The sequence below is a fragment of the Manihot esculenta genome, chromosome 8 (assembly GCF_001659605.2).
Source record: "Manihot esculenta cultivar AM560-2 chromosome 8, M.esculenta_v8, whole genome shotgun sequence".
Lineage (NCBI taxonomy): Eukaryota > Viridiplantae > Streptophyta > Magnoliopsida > Malpighiales > Euphorbiaceae > Manihot > Manihot esculenta.
In genome coordinates this window covers 38,990,267-39,006,296 of record NC_035168.2, presented here as the reverse complement: position 1 = coordinate 39,006,296, position 16,030 = coordinate 38,990,267, and the positions used below count along the sequence as shown (strand labels likewise).

General features: G+C 35.2%; 3 protein-coding genes and 1 pseudogene across 3 annotated transcripts; 2 read left to right on the top strand and 2 right to left on the bottom strand.

The window, feature by feature from the left end:
* The first annotated feature begins 1,067 nt into the window (after positions 1-1,067).
* LOC110621366 (FT-interacting protein 7) lies at positions 1,068-4,470 on the top strand. The gene has a single exon (XM_021765626.2). The coding sequence runs from the start codon at positions 1,241-1,243 to the stop codon at positions 4,262-4,264; it is 3,024 nt and encodes a 1,007-aa protein (XP_021621318.1). The 5' UTR covers positions 1,068-1,240; the 3' UTR covers positions 4,265-4,470.
* Positions 4,471-4,631: 161 nt separating this feature from the next.
* On the bottom strand, positions 4,632-8,882 carry LOC110621367 (beta-glucuronosyltransferase GlcAT14A). The gene is made up of 4 exons (XM_021765627.2): positions 8,164-8,882; positions 7,903-7,978; positions 7,660-7,775; positions 4,632-5,262 (listed from the first exon to the last, which is right to left on the bottom strand). Exons 1-4 carry the CDS (start codon positions 8,648-8,650, stop codon positions 4,745-4,747), a joined length of 1,197 nt encoding a protein of 398 aa, XP_021621319.1. The 5' UTR covers positions 8,651-8,882; the 3' UTR covers positions 4,632-4,744.
* A 554-nt stretch (positions 8,883-9,436) lies between these two features.
* LOC110620251 lies at positions 9,437-10,786 on the top strand (annotated as a pseudogene).
* A 370-nt stretch (positions 10,787-11,156) lies between these two features.
* On the bottom strand, positions 11,157-14,213 carry LOC110620252. The gene is made up of 3 exons (XM_021763904.2): positions 13,830-14,213; positions 12,944-13,205; positions 11,157-11,415 (listed from the first exon to the last, which is right to left on the bottom strand). Exons 1-3 carry the CDS (start codon positions 14,010-14,012, stop codon positions 11,348-11,350), a joined length of 513 nt encoding a protein of 170 aa, XP_021619596.1. The 5' UTR covers positions 14,013-14,213; the 3' UTR covers positions 11,157-11,347.
* Positions 14,214-16,030: the final 1,817 nt, after the last annotated feature.

Below are 16,030 nucleotides of genomic sequence, written 5' to 3'. Positions count from 1 at the left end.
TATTATGTTGACAGAGATAAAAGATAAAGACGTTTTAATAGGTTTATGAAAATGTAGGAACTGATTTATTAATAATGACAATATTCATAGACTAAATTATAAATCTCCCTTTAAAAAATATAGCCATAATTATTAGATCCAATTACATTATATTTTACAAGCAATTTATTTCGAGTATAAATAAAATGTGTAGAATAATATAATCTCAATTATCAAAATTTGACTAGACGCTGATAAATTGGGACTTTTATAGCCTAGATTAATAAAATAAGGGCTCACCCCTATTTTTTAAAAAAAAAAAATTGATTTTTATATATACGATTATGTATTATTTTTATTAATATTATATTTAAAATTTAATTTATTTTTGCAAAATCTCTGTGAGCGATCTTAGATTAAAAAGTAAACATCATTCATGAGAAATAATAGCAATATATATATATGTATATATATAATGATTGTAGGGTTAGTGCTGAGAGAATCTCTAGAACGATTTCTCGAAAAGAGATTTCAGCTAAGGGAGCATAGAGCTTTGCTTACTTGAATTCTGCTGCATGTTTTTTGTAATATTATTATTTAGTTTTTTTATATATAACTTAATCACATGTCATTAAGGCTAAATCGGATCATATCATCCACTGTTATTAGATAAATGGAAAAAACATCTTTGTGTCAGTGACGGAGAGCAAGGGGAAGATGGATCACTGAATTTTTTTTTTTGCTCTAACGCGTTACGCCAACTTTATTTATTTACTCTCTTCTTTCTCTATCTGACAACACACCAACAAAGCAACGTTCATTTTTGCAGAGACTACTGATCACTGTTCACCAACTTGTGTGCCTTTATTATTATTTGTTAGTTTAGGAAGGCTGCCAGCCAAATTAACTGAATTCAATGGGAATCTTCATCTTTTTATTCCATTTCCATTAAACTAATCACTGTCTTGTAATTACCATTTGCTATTTACCTGCCCATTAATCTAAAAACTCAGCACCAGGCACGCTCTTCCTTCTCCAAGATCTATCCACGTGGCCATTCTTGTCCTATGTGTCTTTACTGACGTGTCCACGCTCCTCCTCCAGACTTTTAAAAGCCCCTCGTCCCACTTCGTTTCATTTCATTACACTACACCACTTTTGTTCAATTACTCTGCTTTTCGCTCTGTTGTTTATTTCTTCTCTAAACATCGTTGTAAAGTTTGTCTTTAGCTAATCGAGTTCACTGATCGATCATCCTAAAATGTCGGGAACTTGCAGTAGAAAGCTAATCGTTGAAGTCTGCAACGCGAAGAATCTGATGCCAAAAGACGGCCAAGGGACTGCGAGTGCTTATGCTATTGTAGACTTTGACGGCCAGCGGCGGAGGACCAAGACTAAGTTCAGAGATCTCAATCCAGAGTGGGACGAAAAGCTTGAATTTTTAGTCCATGACAACGACTCCATGCCTGCTGAGATCTTGGAGATCAATCTTTATAATGATAAGAAGACTGGAAAACGAAGTACTTTTCTTGGTAAAGTAAAGATCGCCGGGAGTGCGTTTGTTAAATCTGGATCGGAGACTCTGATTTACTATCCGTTGGAGAAAAGAAGCGTGTTTTCACAGATTAAAGGAGAGATTGCGTTGAAAGTTTATTATATTGATGAGGATCCACCGGCCGCCCCAGAGGATCAAAAGCCAGAAGCGCCGGCTCCTGCTGCGGTGGAGGAGAAGCCACCTGAGGATGGGGCAAAACCAGAAGGTGAGAAGAAGGAAGAGAAAGCTGAAGAGAAGAAAGAGGAGGAGAAAAAAGAAGAGCCAAAGGCAGAGCCGTCTACTGAAGCTAAAAAGGAAGAGGAGAAGCCAAATCCACCACAGGAGGAAAAAGAATCGAAAAAACCTGAGGAACCTCCTCCAGCACCTCCAGCAGCACCTGCTGAGGTGGATAATCCACCATTGGCTCACACTGAGGAAAAGGCCTCAAAGCAGCAGCAGATGGATAAACCGTCAGCAACCGGAAAAAGTTCCGATTTCACAATCAATGACCTTGAACTCCGGTCATTGGCAAGCGATCGCAGCCGCGGTGCTTACGATCTAGTAGATCGCATGGCATTCCTATATGTCCGCGTTGTGAAGGCCAAACGAGCAAGCTCTGAATCTAATCCCGCCATGTATGCAAAGCTTGCGATCGGTACACACAGCATCAAAACAACGACCCAGAATGACAAAGACTGGGACCAAGTTTTTGCGTTTGACAAAGAGGGACTGAACTCAACTTCTCTGGAGGTTTCTGTGTGGGCAGAGGAGAAGAAAGAGAACGAGGAGAGAACAGAGAGTTGTTTGGGTACAGTATCATTTGATTTGCAGGAGGTACCAAAGAGAGTACCACCTGACAGTCCTCTGGCTCCTCAATGGTACAGTTTGGAATCAGAGAAGTCGCCGGGAAATGACGTCATGCTGGCAGTTTGGATTGGAACTCAAGCAGATGAGGCGTTTCAGGAGGCTTGGCAGTCGGATTCAGGCGGCCTGATACCCGAGACCCGAGCCAAGGTGTACTTGTCGCCAAAGCTTTGGTATTTGAGATTAACGGTTATCCAAACCCAGGATTTGCAGCTAGCTTCGGTAACCGAACCTAAGGCTAGGAATCCGGAGCTATATGTTAAGGCTCAGCTTGGCGCACAGGTTTTCAAAACGGGAAGGACTTCAGCTGGGTCTTCCTCCTCTAACTCCGCTAATCCCACGTGGAATGAAGATTTAGTATTTGTGGCGGCTGAGCCATTTGAGCCGTTCTTGGTTGTGACAGTGGAAGATGTGACCAATGGGCAGTCTGTGGGCCATGCTAAAATACATATGGCAAGCGTAGAGCGCCGTACAGATGATCATACGGAGCTGAAGTCGAGGTGGTTCAATTTGATTGGCGATGAAAATAGGCCGTACACAGGGAGGATACACGTGAGAGTATGTTTGGAGGGCGGCTATCACGTGCTAGATGAGGCAGCACACGTGACTAGCGATGTTAGAGCTGCGGCTAAGCAATTAGCCAAAGCTCCCATTGGGCTATTAGAGGTGGGGATCCGAGGGGCCACGAATCTGCTTCCGGTGAAAACAAAGGATGGTACACGTGGGACTACTGATGCTTACGTTGTGGCCAAGTATGGACCCAAGTGGGTTCGCACTCGCACAATCCTTGACCGATTTAATCCACGGTGGAATGAGCAGTACACGTGGGATGTATATGATCCATGCACCGTACTCACCATTGGAGTGTTTGACAATGGAAGGTACAAGCGGGATGAACCAGGAAAAGATATCAGAATCGGAAAAATACGGATACGCTTATCAACACTTGATACAAATCGAGTGTACCTAAATTCTTATTCGCTTACCGTATTGTTACCTGGTGGGGCCAAGAAAATGGGAGACATTGAGATAGCCGTTAGATTTTCATGCACATCATGGCTGAGTTTAATCCAAGCGTACACGACTCCAATGCTTCCCAGAATGCACTACGTACGCCCTTTAGGTCCAGCCCAACAAGACATATTACGCCATACAGCCATGCGTATAGTCACATCTCGGCTAGTCCGATCCGAGCCGCCATTGGGTCAAGAAGTGGTTCAGTTCATGTTAGATAGTGATACACACATGTGGAGCATGAGGAGAAGCAAGGCAAACTGGTTCAGAGTTGTTGGATGTCTCACACGTGCCGCTGCATTGGCACGTTGGTTGGATGGGATTCGCACGTGGGTACACCCACCAACTACTATTCTAGTCCATGTGTTGCTTGTGGCTGTTGTGTTATGTCCACATCTACTGCTGCCCACCGTATTCATGTATGCCTTCTTGATTTTAGCATTGAGGTTTCGATATCGCCAAAGGATTCCACACAACATGGACCCAAGGCTCTCTTACGTGGATGCTGTGGGGCAGGATGAACTTGACGAAGAGTTTGATGGATTTCCTACCACACGATCAGCTGACGTGGTTCGTATTCGATACGATAGGTTGCGAGCTTTATCGGGGCGGGCCCAGACACTTTTAGGTGATTTTGCAGCTCAAGGGGAGCGTTTAGAGGCACTGTGTAATTGGAGGGATCCAAGAGCGACTGGGATTTTTGTTGTGTTTTGCTTGCTAGCTTCATTGGTATTTTACGTGGTGCCGTTTAAGGTGTTTGTGCTAGGGTCAGGGGTCTATTATCTCCGCCACCCAAGGTTCCGTGACGACATGCCGTCTGTCCCTCTTAACTTTTTCCGGCGACTACCGTCGCTGTCAGACCAAATTCTGTAGACTTGTAATGGCCGCATTTTGAGGTAGCCGTTTTGATTGCTGTACTAAGGTTATAAATCATTATTTTATTGTTTATTTGGATTTGAGCTTAAGTTTGTAAAAAAGCTGAGTGTTGGGATATGCATAAAGCGAAAAAACTGACCGTTATATTGTTTGTGGGGCGGTGGAGAATTAAATGAAAAAAAGTGAAATGATTTTGTTGTAGATATTTAAGTAAGGTGACCGTTAGATGAAAAGTGGGACTTCCCAAACATGTAGGAAGATCATAACCTAGGCCTTATAAAAAGAACTACTTAAAAAGTCCAAGGCTCAATGACATAAAGCCATGGGCCCCTTTAGCTCATGCCAGAAAGTAATGGATTTTGAGTTTTGAAATGCTCATTCTGGAATAAACTATTTCATTATAAATCTCATTGTAGCTTTTATATGCATCCAACATACTGGAAAATAAGGATTCCCCTCATTAATGGAGAAATGTATTCATCTACATCGTCTCTTAGTGAAATTATTTTCTGATACAAGTTTTGTGAGCAGACTCTTCAACCTTCTTGACCCTGGTCCAGGCTTCAAAACACCATATTTCTCATTTTGTAAGCCTGAACATGCTTTCTGCCTCTTCCCACTCCACAAACACCAACCCCCATAAGTAAACTGTCCATTGTATCTCTTAAGAAGGTCACGATCAATCTTGTCGAGAACTGGGTCATTTTTCTTGAACTTTCTGGCAAATGGACGGCTGCTCAGGATCATTCTTCTATAATCTTTAAGCCCCAGGTTCCTTGGGTGCTGCTTAGGAGGTGTATCCCAAGTGATATAGTGAAGATCATGGTTTGCTGTAGTGTTTCTGTAGTCTTCAGAGTTGCATATGAGGGTTTGGAAGTAGCCTTCTGGTGAGGATACGAAGTTGGTATAGTAAAGGAGGAGAGTTCTTGGCAAGTTGTCCCAACCCAGAATGCAATACTCTGCAAAAGATCTTGACAATATTGTCCAAGCTGAACCTGTATAAACATTAAATATAATCAGCATCTAACAAATCTAACAAATCAAAAGTGCCGCTTATATAAAATTTTCTTATTAATTTTTTTTGAAAATTTACTATTCGTCTATATATTATAGAAAATTCATTAAATGCAGTTTTAAAAAATATATTAAAATGTTATTAACGTTTTAAAACGTCTATTAATTAATTTCTCCGTTAATTTTAACTATTAAATATTATAATAAAAAATTAATTAATAAATTTTTACAAATATGAGAGATTAATTAAATTTTTTTTTTAAATTATAGAGATTAAATAATAAAATATTAAACCATTAATATTAACGAAATAATTAATTAATAGGCTTTTAAAACATCATAGATATTTTAATATATTTTTTAAATTAAGAGAATAAATAAAAAAAAATTTTATAAATTAAATAATATTTTTATAGGTTTCTTGAGAATAAAGAGCCTGTCGGCCCACAGAACACATGGGTGACTGATATTACATAAATTATATTCTCATAATATATTCTTTTCTTGCAAAAATAGCACGAGGAAAAGATCAGACTTCACTAAATTCACATTCACACAATATCACTTCCAAAAAGCAAAATCAAAAGTAGATATGCCCATATTCACTCTTGACTGTACTAACAAAACTCAGTTCCAGCATTAAAATGTTCTTGTGAATTCCACTATAAACATATTACTGAGATGAAACCATAATTTCTTTGCAATTCAACTGATTTTCTTGTCCGTACTTGATAAAATACATGCACATGAAGGGCAACTGACATGAACATTAAATAAATCCATGTGGTTCTCTTTCTGACAAGAATATTAATACATTAATCTCCGTAAGAGTGACAGTGAGAGTTTCCCAAGGACCCCAACATCAATTAGCACATGCTGCTGTCTGTCCTTGATCCCTTGAAGGGCTTCTCTAGAAATCCAATCTCTATATGATCATTCTTGATAGTGATTAAATTAAAATTTAAAGTTAAGCTTAAGGAATTTGTTGGTTCATTTCAATGGTGGACCCACATAGTTAAGTGGGTTGATAAAATGTCAACATATATTTATATATAATCAAAATTAAGAGGAATTGTTAATGCAGATTATGACATGAATGCCAGCTAAGTAGCAACAAGAACCACTTATCTAGAGGGACCAATGACAATAGATAATGAAAAAGAAAGAAAGGGACAAGACAATCACATAGACTACAGATTCATGAAAGTGAACATATCAACCTTTCATTACAGGAAGTGACTGCTACTTATGCTCTTACTCAAATCTAATCTCCACCCCTTTTACACTGTCCTGCACTAACACCCATTTTCCTTTTTTAACATGAATTGAATATTTGTGACATCACCTACGTAATTAGCCCAAATGCACATAGCACTCCGTGAGAACAAAAAAAAATTTAACTCTTGTTTTAACGAAAATTTACTAAAATTTATTATTTGATATTTCAATTTTAATTATTTAATTTTTGTGCTATGAAAAAATTCATTAGTTGGTGTTTAGTTCTGTAAAATTATCTATTAATTAATTTGTTCGTGTAAAGGCATTTAAAATTTTTCTTTTAACATTTAATAGTTAAAATTAATGGAATAACTAAATAATAGATTTTTAAAATTTTAAGATATTTTAATGTATTTTTAAAAGTTGAAGAACTAATTAGTGATTTTCCAATACTCAAGGACTAAATAGTAATTCTATAACATTTAGTTGGATGATTCTACAATTGCAAAGTGAAAGTTCATTCTATTAGCTTCCTTGAATTGGTGTAACTTAGCACACATTTGTCACATTAATTTCTTCTAAGTACAGAATATGTAAATAGACATCTTAGCCAATTATGTTACTTTGTTTCCAAGATTAGGCCTAAAGTCTTAATCATCATTTGAAGCAAGCAACCATGATTCACAAATTAGAAGAAAAATGGTAGAAAATGAGATTTTGGTAGCCAGATGATGCAAGCTAAACTGACTTGTATAAAACAAAAAGGAGGTTGAGGTTTTTTTTTTATTATATATTTTTTCCTAGTTTATTAATTAATGTTAATGTTGCCATTAGGAAATTTCAAATCAATCCTTTGGGATGTGAGGGATTTAAGAATCCTTGTCGGCAGGGGTCTGATATGATGACAATCTGGGACAATATAGGTTGAAGTATAAAAAATGGGAAACAGAGGGGAACACTTTTTAATATATCCAAAACACAGGGGCCCAATCTAAAACAAAATTAAACTATTATGAGATCCATGTCCCTCCACTGCAAAAACTCCACACTTCACATGCTACTGATAAACACAAAAATGAATATATAAGCCATTAATTTGTGGAGCATGGATGCAATGTAGTTTTTTCATATATTAAAAAGAAAAAAGATTGGGGAAAAACCTGTGTAGAGCTTGAAGGCAGTTGGGAGACTCCTCTGCTTGATAACCCACCAAATCTCTGATTTGTTGAGTTTGTAAAGCCCTGGATCTATTATGATTGGCTTGGCTCTCTTATTCCTGATTAATAATATATGCATTTTTCAGTGGTTAAGATTTCACTTTTTATAAGTTAAAATAACAAGATATTTAAGAACAAAGAATATAAAAAGTTCAGAAATTTCATTAAAGAAAAAAAAAATCTCACAGCTTCCACCCCAAGTGACTGCTGTGCTGTATGAAGTTGAGATCTCTTGGTAAGGCAGAAAAGGCATCAATTAGATCTGGAAACAAAATTGGGACACAGAAATCACATTATTAACAGGATAAAAGAGTAGAAGGAAAGGAAATTAATTAGTAATAAATACATAAATAAATTCATGATAAAAAGAGAAATCTATATGGAAAATTTTGCAGGCAGTAATGGAGTATATGCTTATGCTAATATCAACAAGGCCACTCACCATACCATCTTGGGTCACCAAGGGATAATCAGAAGCACTAAGATTAATAAACCAGTCCCATTTGCAAGTCCTCAACAAAATAGCCATAGCATGGAGAGTTGTAGCAAGCATTGTAGGGCCTCTATAAGTCACCAAATTTGATTTCCCAACAATCCAAACATTGCCTACAAGGTTAAAAACTGGGTCACTGGACACAAACTCTCTTATTGCTCTGTGCTCTACCTCTGGTGCATCAGCATCCACATGAATCAGATAATAATTCCCTGGATGGTAGAGTGCCCTAATCACCCTCATTAGCTTCTTGGAATCACCTCTAGAAGCAGAAATTAAGTAAGCAAAGTTTACTGGGTAAGGCTTGTGGTCTTTAAGCATGTTAATGTTGATGACTGGGGTGAATCTGGACATGGGTATGGTTAATTTTGCCGGGATGTACAAGAGGGAGAGGAAGATTGAAGTTGCCATGAAGAGAATGGCAAAAATTTTAATACCCATTTCATTGGTGAGCAAGAAGAAACTGAAAAGGGAAGTTCTTGGAGAGGAGAGGAAATGAAAGGTAGTTTAAATGGTTAATGGTGGAAGGTGGGAGATGGGAATAATGAACATAAAAAGGCATGGAAGTGTGTGGAGTAGATGTTGTTTGGGTTCCTTACTTTGAAGGGAAGGCCTCCATTTGTCACTGTATTAGTTGGTATGAAGAGTTTTTAATTAGTCATGGTAGGTGCAAAATTACTATATTAGTTGGGTTGTGTGAGCGAAGGGATCAGATTGGAGTGGGACTTGAATGGAAAGAAAATAGACGGCCTCTTTAAGAGGGGATTGCACGTGTTTCAATTAGAAAGTTACCAAACAAGCCCTATGGCTTTTGCTTTTGGTTGGTTGATGATAGATAGGGCCTCAAGCATGGCCCAAACTACTTATATTACTCCGTTCCGTTCCGTTCCCTTTTATCTAAATGACGATAAAATATGTCTTATTTTGATCAAATTATTCTTTATTTCATCTATTTTTTTCAATAATCATCGCTCCATAAATTTGTTAATATACAACCAAGATAATTGAGAAAAAATAAAGAAAAATGATAAAATAGATTTAAGAAATTATATATTTTTAATTAATTTTTCTATTAAATTTAATTATTAAATATTAGTAAAAAAATTAAAATATTTCAATATATAGAAAAAAATTGTTATTTAATGTGTCACACACGTACATTTTGACTTTCTAAATTATCAACTTATTTGCTTTGTTTTCTTGCAGGTTCAAGAATCAAGACTGCAAATGGCGAGGCAATTCGTCCAGAGGCTCTTCCGAGTCCTTTTCTTTCTTTATACACATAGTCTTAACCACCATCCCAGTAATCTTCCTCACCATTCGTGGACTCCTCTCTGTTCGCAGCCGTAATTTCCACCCCAAGAAGGGTATCCCCCACTTCTGACTGCAACAGCATGCTCCGGAATTGTGGCTTTCACTAGGCAATGGATCACCCTCTGCTACCCTTCAAGAGCCATAAGAGCAGCATTTTGGCTTAGCCCCTTACTAACATGCGCAGTTGGGATACTGCTGGTGCTAATTGGCTCCGCTGCAAGCCTAGGTATAGCTTTAATTGTACTTGTTTTTGCCTTCGTGCAATCGCTTTATGCTTGTTGGGTGAATCCCAGATTCAATTATGCCATCAAAGTTCTGTCAGTTTCCACAGCTTTCCTGCCTGCTAAAACTACTGCTCTGGTCGTTGTTTCCATCCTCACAAGCCTCATGTATTGCAGCTTCTTGGTGTGTGGGATAGGTGGCGCCACCATTATTGGAACTGGAATATATATCTTATTCATATAGGTGATCCTCCTAAGCCTGATATGGAGTATGCAAGTGATGAAAAACACACTGCAGGTTACAGTTGCACGCATCAAGTACTTGCACTTTGCATGTAGGGGAGACATGGGCACAAGAGTTGCTTTGAGAGACACAATCAAACACCTGATGGGTAATATATTGATAGGCTCTACCCTTGTCCCGATTATTACTGTAATCCGAGGCTCTGCCCGTGCGATTAGGCTGGTTGCGGGGGGTACAGATGAGTTTTTGTGCTCCTGTGCTAACTGTTATTCTGCTATAGCTTCAAAACTAGTGACCTATGGGAATAAGTGGGGTTTTGTGCAGGTAGGGGTTTACAATAAGGGGTTTGTGCAAGCATCCATGGATACATGGGAGACTTTCATGAGAGTGGGGTTGGAACCGCTAATTGATTCAGACCTTACAGGATCATTCTGTTTCTTATCTGGGATAGCAGGAGGTGCAGTATGCACCCTGGTGGGAGGAACATGGACACTTGTAGTTCATAAGAATTATGTAACTGAAGTGTCAATTTATGCCTTCTTGATAGGCTATCTTAAAGTAAGAACTCGCTAGCAGTTGAACATTAAATAAGCTTCTTAAACAATTTCTTTCCAAAAAAATTTGTAACTGACCAGGCTTGTTGTCAATTTCTTTGTTCCTCAGTGTCGGATAGCAATGGCATGGCCACAAGCATGTGTTTCTGCTTACTACGTTGCTTATGCAGACAATCCACACAGCCTGTGGCTTGACCCAACCATTCCAGTTCGCATTCAACAGCTTCAAAGATATGGTACCTAACAACCCTGGAAGCCAACTTTGACATGGTTACTGAAATTGGACTTATGGTTACATTTGAGTCAAAAAACTTGTACTGGATATACGACCGAAGATGATTGATCGACACTTAGAAACGTGCAAATACCTCAAGAGTTTAACCTTTTGGTTTAGGAATGACATATACCTAATGTAAATCATAATCTTCTTTTAGATCGAATGTCATCTCCAATTTTTCTGTTTTAGTACGAAGATCTTCAAAAATATTAAGCTTCACTCAAACAAACATGGACTATGGTCATACACCAGAATCCCACCTGGTATCATCAAGTCGTAAAGGATTAACCTTTGCAATTAAATTGATACTTTAAACGAATTAATGAGGCACGAATCATAGTGGAAGAATTCCATTAAAAAATAAATAAAGCCAAATACATGAAAGTTTTGCACAAAATTAATCCGAAATCACCAAAGATGGAACCATACAATATCTCAAGACTACATAACTATAACAATGATAATCTTTAACACGCAAATGTTTGAGCAAACCAGGCCACAACAAAATCCTCAGAAGAAAGGGGCAGGTCATCTGGGTCCAAGATGACCTCGTCCACCACATTCAGAGCACATAATGTTACCCGTTCCTCCACAACCTGCAAAATAACAAATATCACATTACAAATAATTTTCTTTCCCAAATACAAGGCAGTAAATCAAGATAACTAACAATCAGGTAACCATGTTATTTTTCTTCCTAAGCCACAATCATGACTGAAGTTCCATAGTAGAAAAGTTAGTCATGATTCTGAACATTATATTTCAATAAAAAATTCCAATAAAACAACCACATTCTTAGTCTCAGTGAAGTTATTTAATATTTATTCCACCAAACCAATTATTTACTCCTAAAACCATCATAATATCCCCTAAATAAAGATAATACAAAATATAGATTCCCCCCCCCCCCCCCACGGAAAAGATCACAAAAAATCTGGATCTCCTGATTAAACCAAACTAGCCAAATCATCCAGTTGTAAGTCCAAAATTTCAACAAATCTTAAGAAATTGTGAACCTACTAAAGCCCCACGGCTTTAAGGTTAAAATATGGCAACATTTACTTTAAACAAAACTAATTCAAGGTAGCATAAAGGATCCTAGTTATACAAAGAAAAGTAAGTCTTGCAATGGTTATAAGGCCCTCATACAAAACTAAGTCAAGGTTGAAGTGGCTGGATATGAATAAACCAAAAATATCTAGAAAATACAACAAATTGAAATGGACGGACAAGAACACAAACAAAATACATGTCTATTTTAATAAACCATAAAGGAGAACTAGCAATACAAATTCCAATATCGCAGAGTAGTCTAATCAGAGAATTGCTTCTGAGAATTTATGTTCTACTTGCATTAGAATATGAAAGGAAAACTTCTTAAACACAGAATTCCTGTGGGGACTGTGTTGATCAGAACAGAAAGAGAAGCAGAGACCCTAAGCTCAATGTAATAATCATCTTGTTAAAATATGGGTAGAAAAGTACAGGGGGAAGTCAGTGAATCATGAGAAAAACCTAAACATTCTATACAAAGCCTAAGAAAACCAATAAATTCCTTCTTACAATAAAGAAAGAAAAAAGGAAAGGTATCTTTTTTTTTTAATTAAAAAAGACAAGACGGGAAAAAGAACCAGAAATTATTTTTTCCCGTCTGTGGACCGTGAGAACAACCTAAAGAGTCCATACAAAAGAAGGTCAAAGAGATCTCCTTTAATGGAAAAAAAAAAAAAAAAAAAAAAAAAGAAGAAGAAGAGAGAGAGAGAGAGAGAGAGAAATGCCCTAAAATTTTGGGATTAGGAATTTGCTGAAGTAGGTACGGAGACATTATTCCACAATCAAGGCTTTCCTTTGAAAATTAGAAAAGCAAAAAAAAATGGCAATTTTCAGGAGATATAAGTCAAGAATTGCTCAGAGCAGTGATTCTAGTTAAAACTGTCCAATCCTTTGTCAAGGTTACTTCCTTTTGCAGCATCATAAGGTAGATAATTTGATGCAAAACCTGAATGGTAATAATATAAACAAGCAGTCGTGCTGGGGATATAAGAGCATAGAGGAGATGAAATAGTCAATAGATGAGTATGTTCATTTGCTATCATATGCCATTCCAAGAGAAAGCAAATTTACCTAAACAGCGCACTTTCACAATGATTCCCTGGCTCTCCAATATGGAGTCAACATATAACCCTGAACCCGAGCAAGTGGTGCAAAGAACAGCACCTTTGGCCTCACAATCAATGCATCGAGGATTATTTCCAATTGCTTTTTCAGCTAAAGATGTACCAACAGGCTTCTCAATTCTCTCCTCTGGTATTGGCTTATCATAACAAAAAAGTGATTCAAGGCTGCTTCTTTGTCTATGTGCATTTCCCACTGCCCTTGATTCTGCCTGTACAATTAAAACAATACCTTATTAAAGAATTTGCGCTCATGATTCATTAAATAATAACACTAGCACCACATAGCTCATCCATAGAAAATAAGTAGCTACTATCAAAAATCGATTTGATTATGTTGGATTCTCTTATTTATTCGCTTCAAGGTTACCCTTTCACTCCTGTAAGCACCTAGGCTAACATACTGGTCATACACATACTTCAATTTTAAGTAATATGGACATTTAAGATAGCCTTTTTCATGGGTCAAAACGTTCAGTGAAAGTGATTTCCTTTCAATTGAAAGAAGCACAACTCGAGAAGCATGATTAAAAGCAAATGTGATAACTAAATCAATTACTATATACAACGATCATTTCCCGAAAAAAGGAACATATAGTTAAAACAAGCAACACATAGGCTCAAGTTTTGACCCATTAATAACCAAAAGCTCAGGCTAAAACCACTATAAAGTAAAACTAATAAATGAAAGTGAAATGAGATAGCACTCGAAACCAGTAATTGAATATCCAACGGATGATTACCCAGATGCCAATTCTCTTCAACAGAGCACAAGCTACAATGGAAACAGCTATAAAAATTTATTTTTAAAAAAAAAAAGGAACTGAAAGACTGACCTCATGAGAAGAAGAGGGAGAAACAGAGCCATTGGGAGTGATGGCACAAATTTTCCCTATGGACCGGCTTCCATCGAATCGAAACCCATAACCGACCTTATTTTTGTGGCATTGATTAAGTTTTACTGTAGATGAAGAAATGGGCAAACCAATCGACGACCCAATTTTCAATGAAGACTCCATAGATGCCGAAGAAATGCACAAACACAATTCAGCACGCAACAGTTTCTCAAATTCTTCAAAACCCGCGAAAAGCAATCGAGATTCAAGGGAATTAAATAATTGGGTACTTGTGAGAGAGCATGAATTTCGGAGAAATCGATTAATATTTGGGATCTTTTAGCTTTGTTTTTGCACCCTTCATTGTTACTAACGACGCAGAGCGCTATAACGGTTGGTGGCTCCATTTTCCGTTATTCAAATATGGGTCGAGTTGAATTCAACCCAATTCATTTTTTCATACGAAGTGAAGCCCAATCGTTTAGGCCCAACTCTTGAAATAATTGTTCATGCTCAATTGGATATGGACCGTAGGGCTCGCTAACCACAAAATTGTATGATGGTTCCCTGTCATGGAGGGACTTGGTTCGATTTTAAGCCAAATCTGATTCACAGAATTAAGTTCTTCAAATCAAATTGTGGGGTTTGATTTATTTAATTTTTTATTTGATTTGGTTTTAATCAATTTAAAAATTGAATTTCTTTTAACAAATATATTAATCTAAATTACTAAAATACATAATTTTATTTACGGGATAGAGAAATACTTACTAAATCTCCCTAATTAATCTCAAATTAAATAAAATCCAATTTGTATTGCTATTATATCTATATTAATTTAATTATAATATTTTTATCCTGGATTGGACCAGTTTGATTTATTTTATTTAGTTATTAAGTGTACTATAATGTTTTTTTTGAAAAAATTATTTTGATAATTATTTAGACAACTAACAGTTTAATAATTAAGATATTGAATGCTTTACTATTTATTTTTTAGATTTTAAATATTTCGAGTTATTTGAAGTTGAGTTTTTTAGAATGGATTAGATATTTTTAAATATTTAAATTAATTAAATATTAATAAAATATAGTTAAATAATGTATAATCAGATTTGAATTAGATTTTTATTTAAAAATTAATATCTATAATAAATTTAAATTTTATATATATAATATATATATATATAAATTTATTTATATAAATTATTAATTAAAATATATAAAATTAAATATATTTAAATAATAATAATTAATTTTAAAATAAATTTAAATAATTTATAATATTATTTAAATTTAAATAAAATTATTTTCACGTATAGCACACCCATTTCCTCTTATTACAGCAGTACAGTTTGATTTGATTAATAAATTAAAAATTAAAATTTTAATATTTATATAAATTAAATCAAATTGATTTTGATTAATCGAATTAAATTGATTTGATTCGATTTAATTCAATTCAATTTGAAAATTTTAAATTTTTAATAATTTTTTATTTTTTATAAAAATATTTTAAATTTTAATTAGAATAATTTACTTTAAATCTAATCTCTTTTTATTATTAAAAATAATATATTATTATTATTAATTGATTTAGTTTAATTTTTTTAATTTTTTTTATTAAAATTAAATTAAATTAAATTAAATTAATAAATATTTTAAAATTAAAAATTAAATCGAATCAAATCAAATTAAAATATATAAAAATTAAATTAAAATTTTAAATTAATTTAATTTAATTATTTTTTTTATTTAAACCAACTCTACCCATCATCAAAAGTCAAACATTTCCCTTTTCCACAAAATAGCAAGTAAAGAAGCCCATCAAGAATTGTGTCTAAAATGGATCAATCCATGGTGTCATAGTTTTGATAGATTCGACACATTGTCTCATTCACGACGCTTACTTGATTAATAAGTTTCATTATTTTATAAGCACACTTGTTTATATTTAATTTTAAAAATAAGATCAATTTATATAATTAATTTAAATTTAAAATTTTACAATTCTAATATCATTACATTAAATCTCAAAATTGGTACATATTTTCTACCACTTTCATGTCTGACTATTTGAATAGGAAAATTACATTCACATAAAAATAATTTCATTTTCAACTTAAAATAATTATTTCTTAATTTTCTTTTAAATTAGTAATATCATAATTAAAAAAATTATATAAATTTAATCTATATAA

Coding starts and splice junctions, on each gene's coding strand:
- LOC110620252 (XM_021763904.2), bottom strand. CDS start 14,012: ATGGAGTCTTCATTGAAAATTGGGTCGTCGATTGGTTTGCCCATTTCT. Junction 13,206..13,829: donor CTCCCTCTTCTTCTCATGAG/GTCAGTCTTTCA, acceptor TTAATTGTACAG/GCAGAATCAAGGGCAGTGGG. Junction 11,416..12,943: donor TGTGAAAGTGCGCTGTTTAG/GTAAATTTGCTT, acceptor GTTATTTTGCAG/GTTGTGGAGGAACGGGTAAC.
- LOC110621366 (XM_021765626.2), top strand. CDS start 1,241: ATGTCGGGAACTTGCAGTAGAAAGCTAATCGTTGAAGTCTGCAACGCG.
- LOC110621367 (XM_021765627.2), bottom strand. CDS start 8,650: ATGGGTATTAAAATTTTTGCCATTCTCTTCATGGCAACTTCAATCTTC. Junction 7,979..8,163: donor TCCCTTGGTGACCCAAGATG/GTATGGTGAGTG, acceptor TTTTGTTTCCAG/ATCTAATTGATGCCTTTTCT. Junction 5,263..7,659: donor TGCCTTCAAGCTCTACACAG/GTTTTTCCCCAA, acceptor ATGTTTATACAG/GTTCAGCTTGGACAATATTG.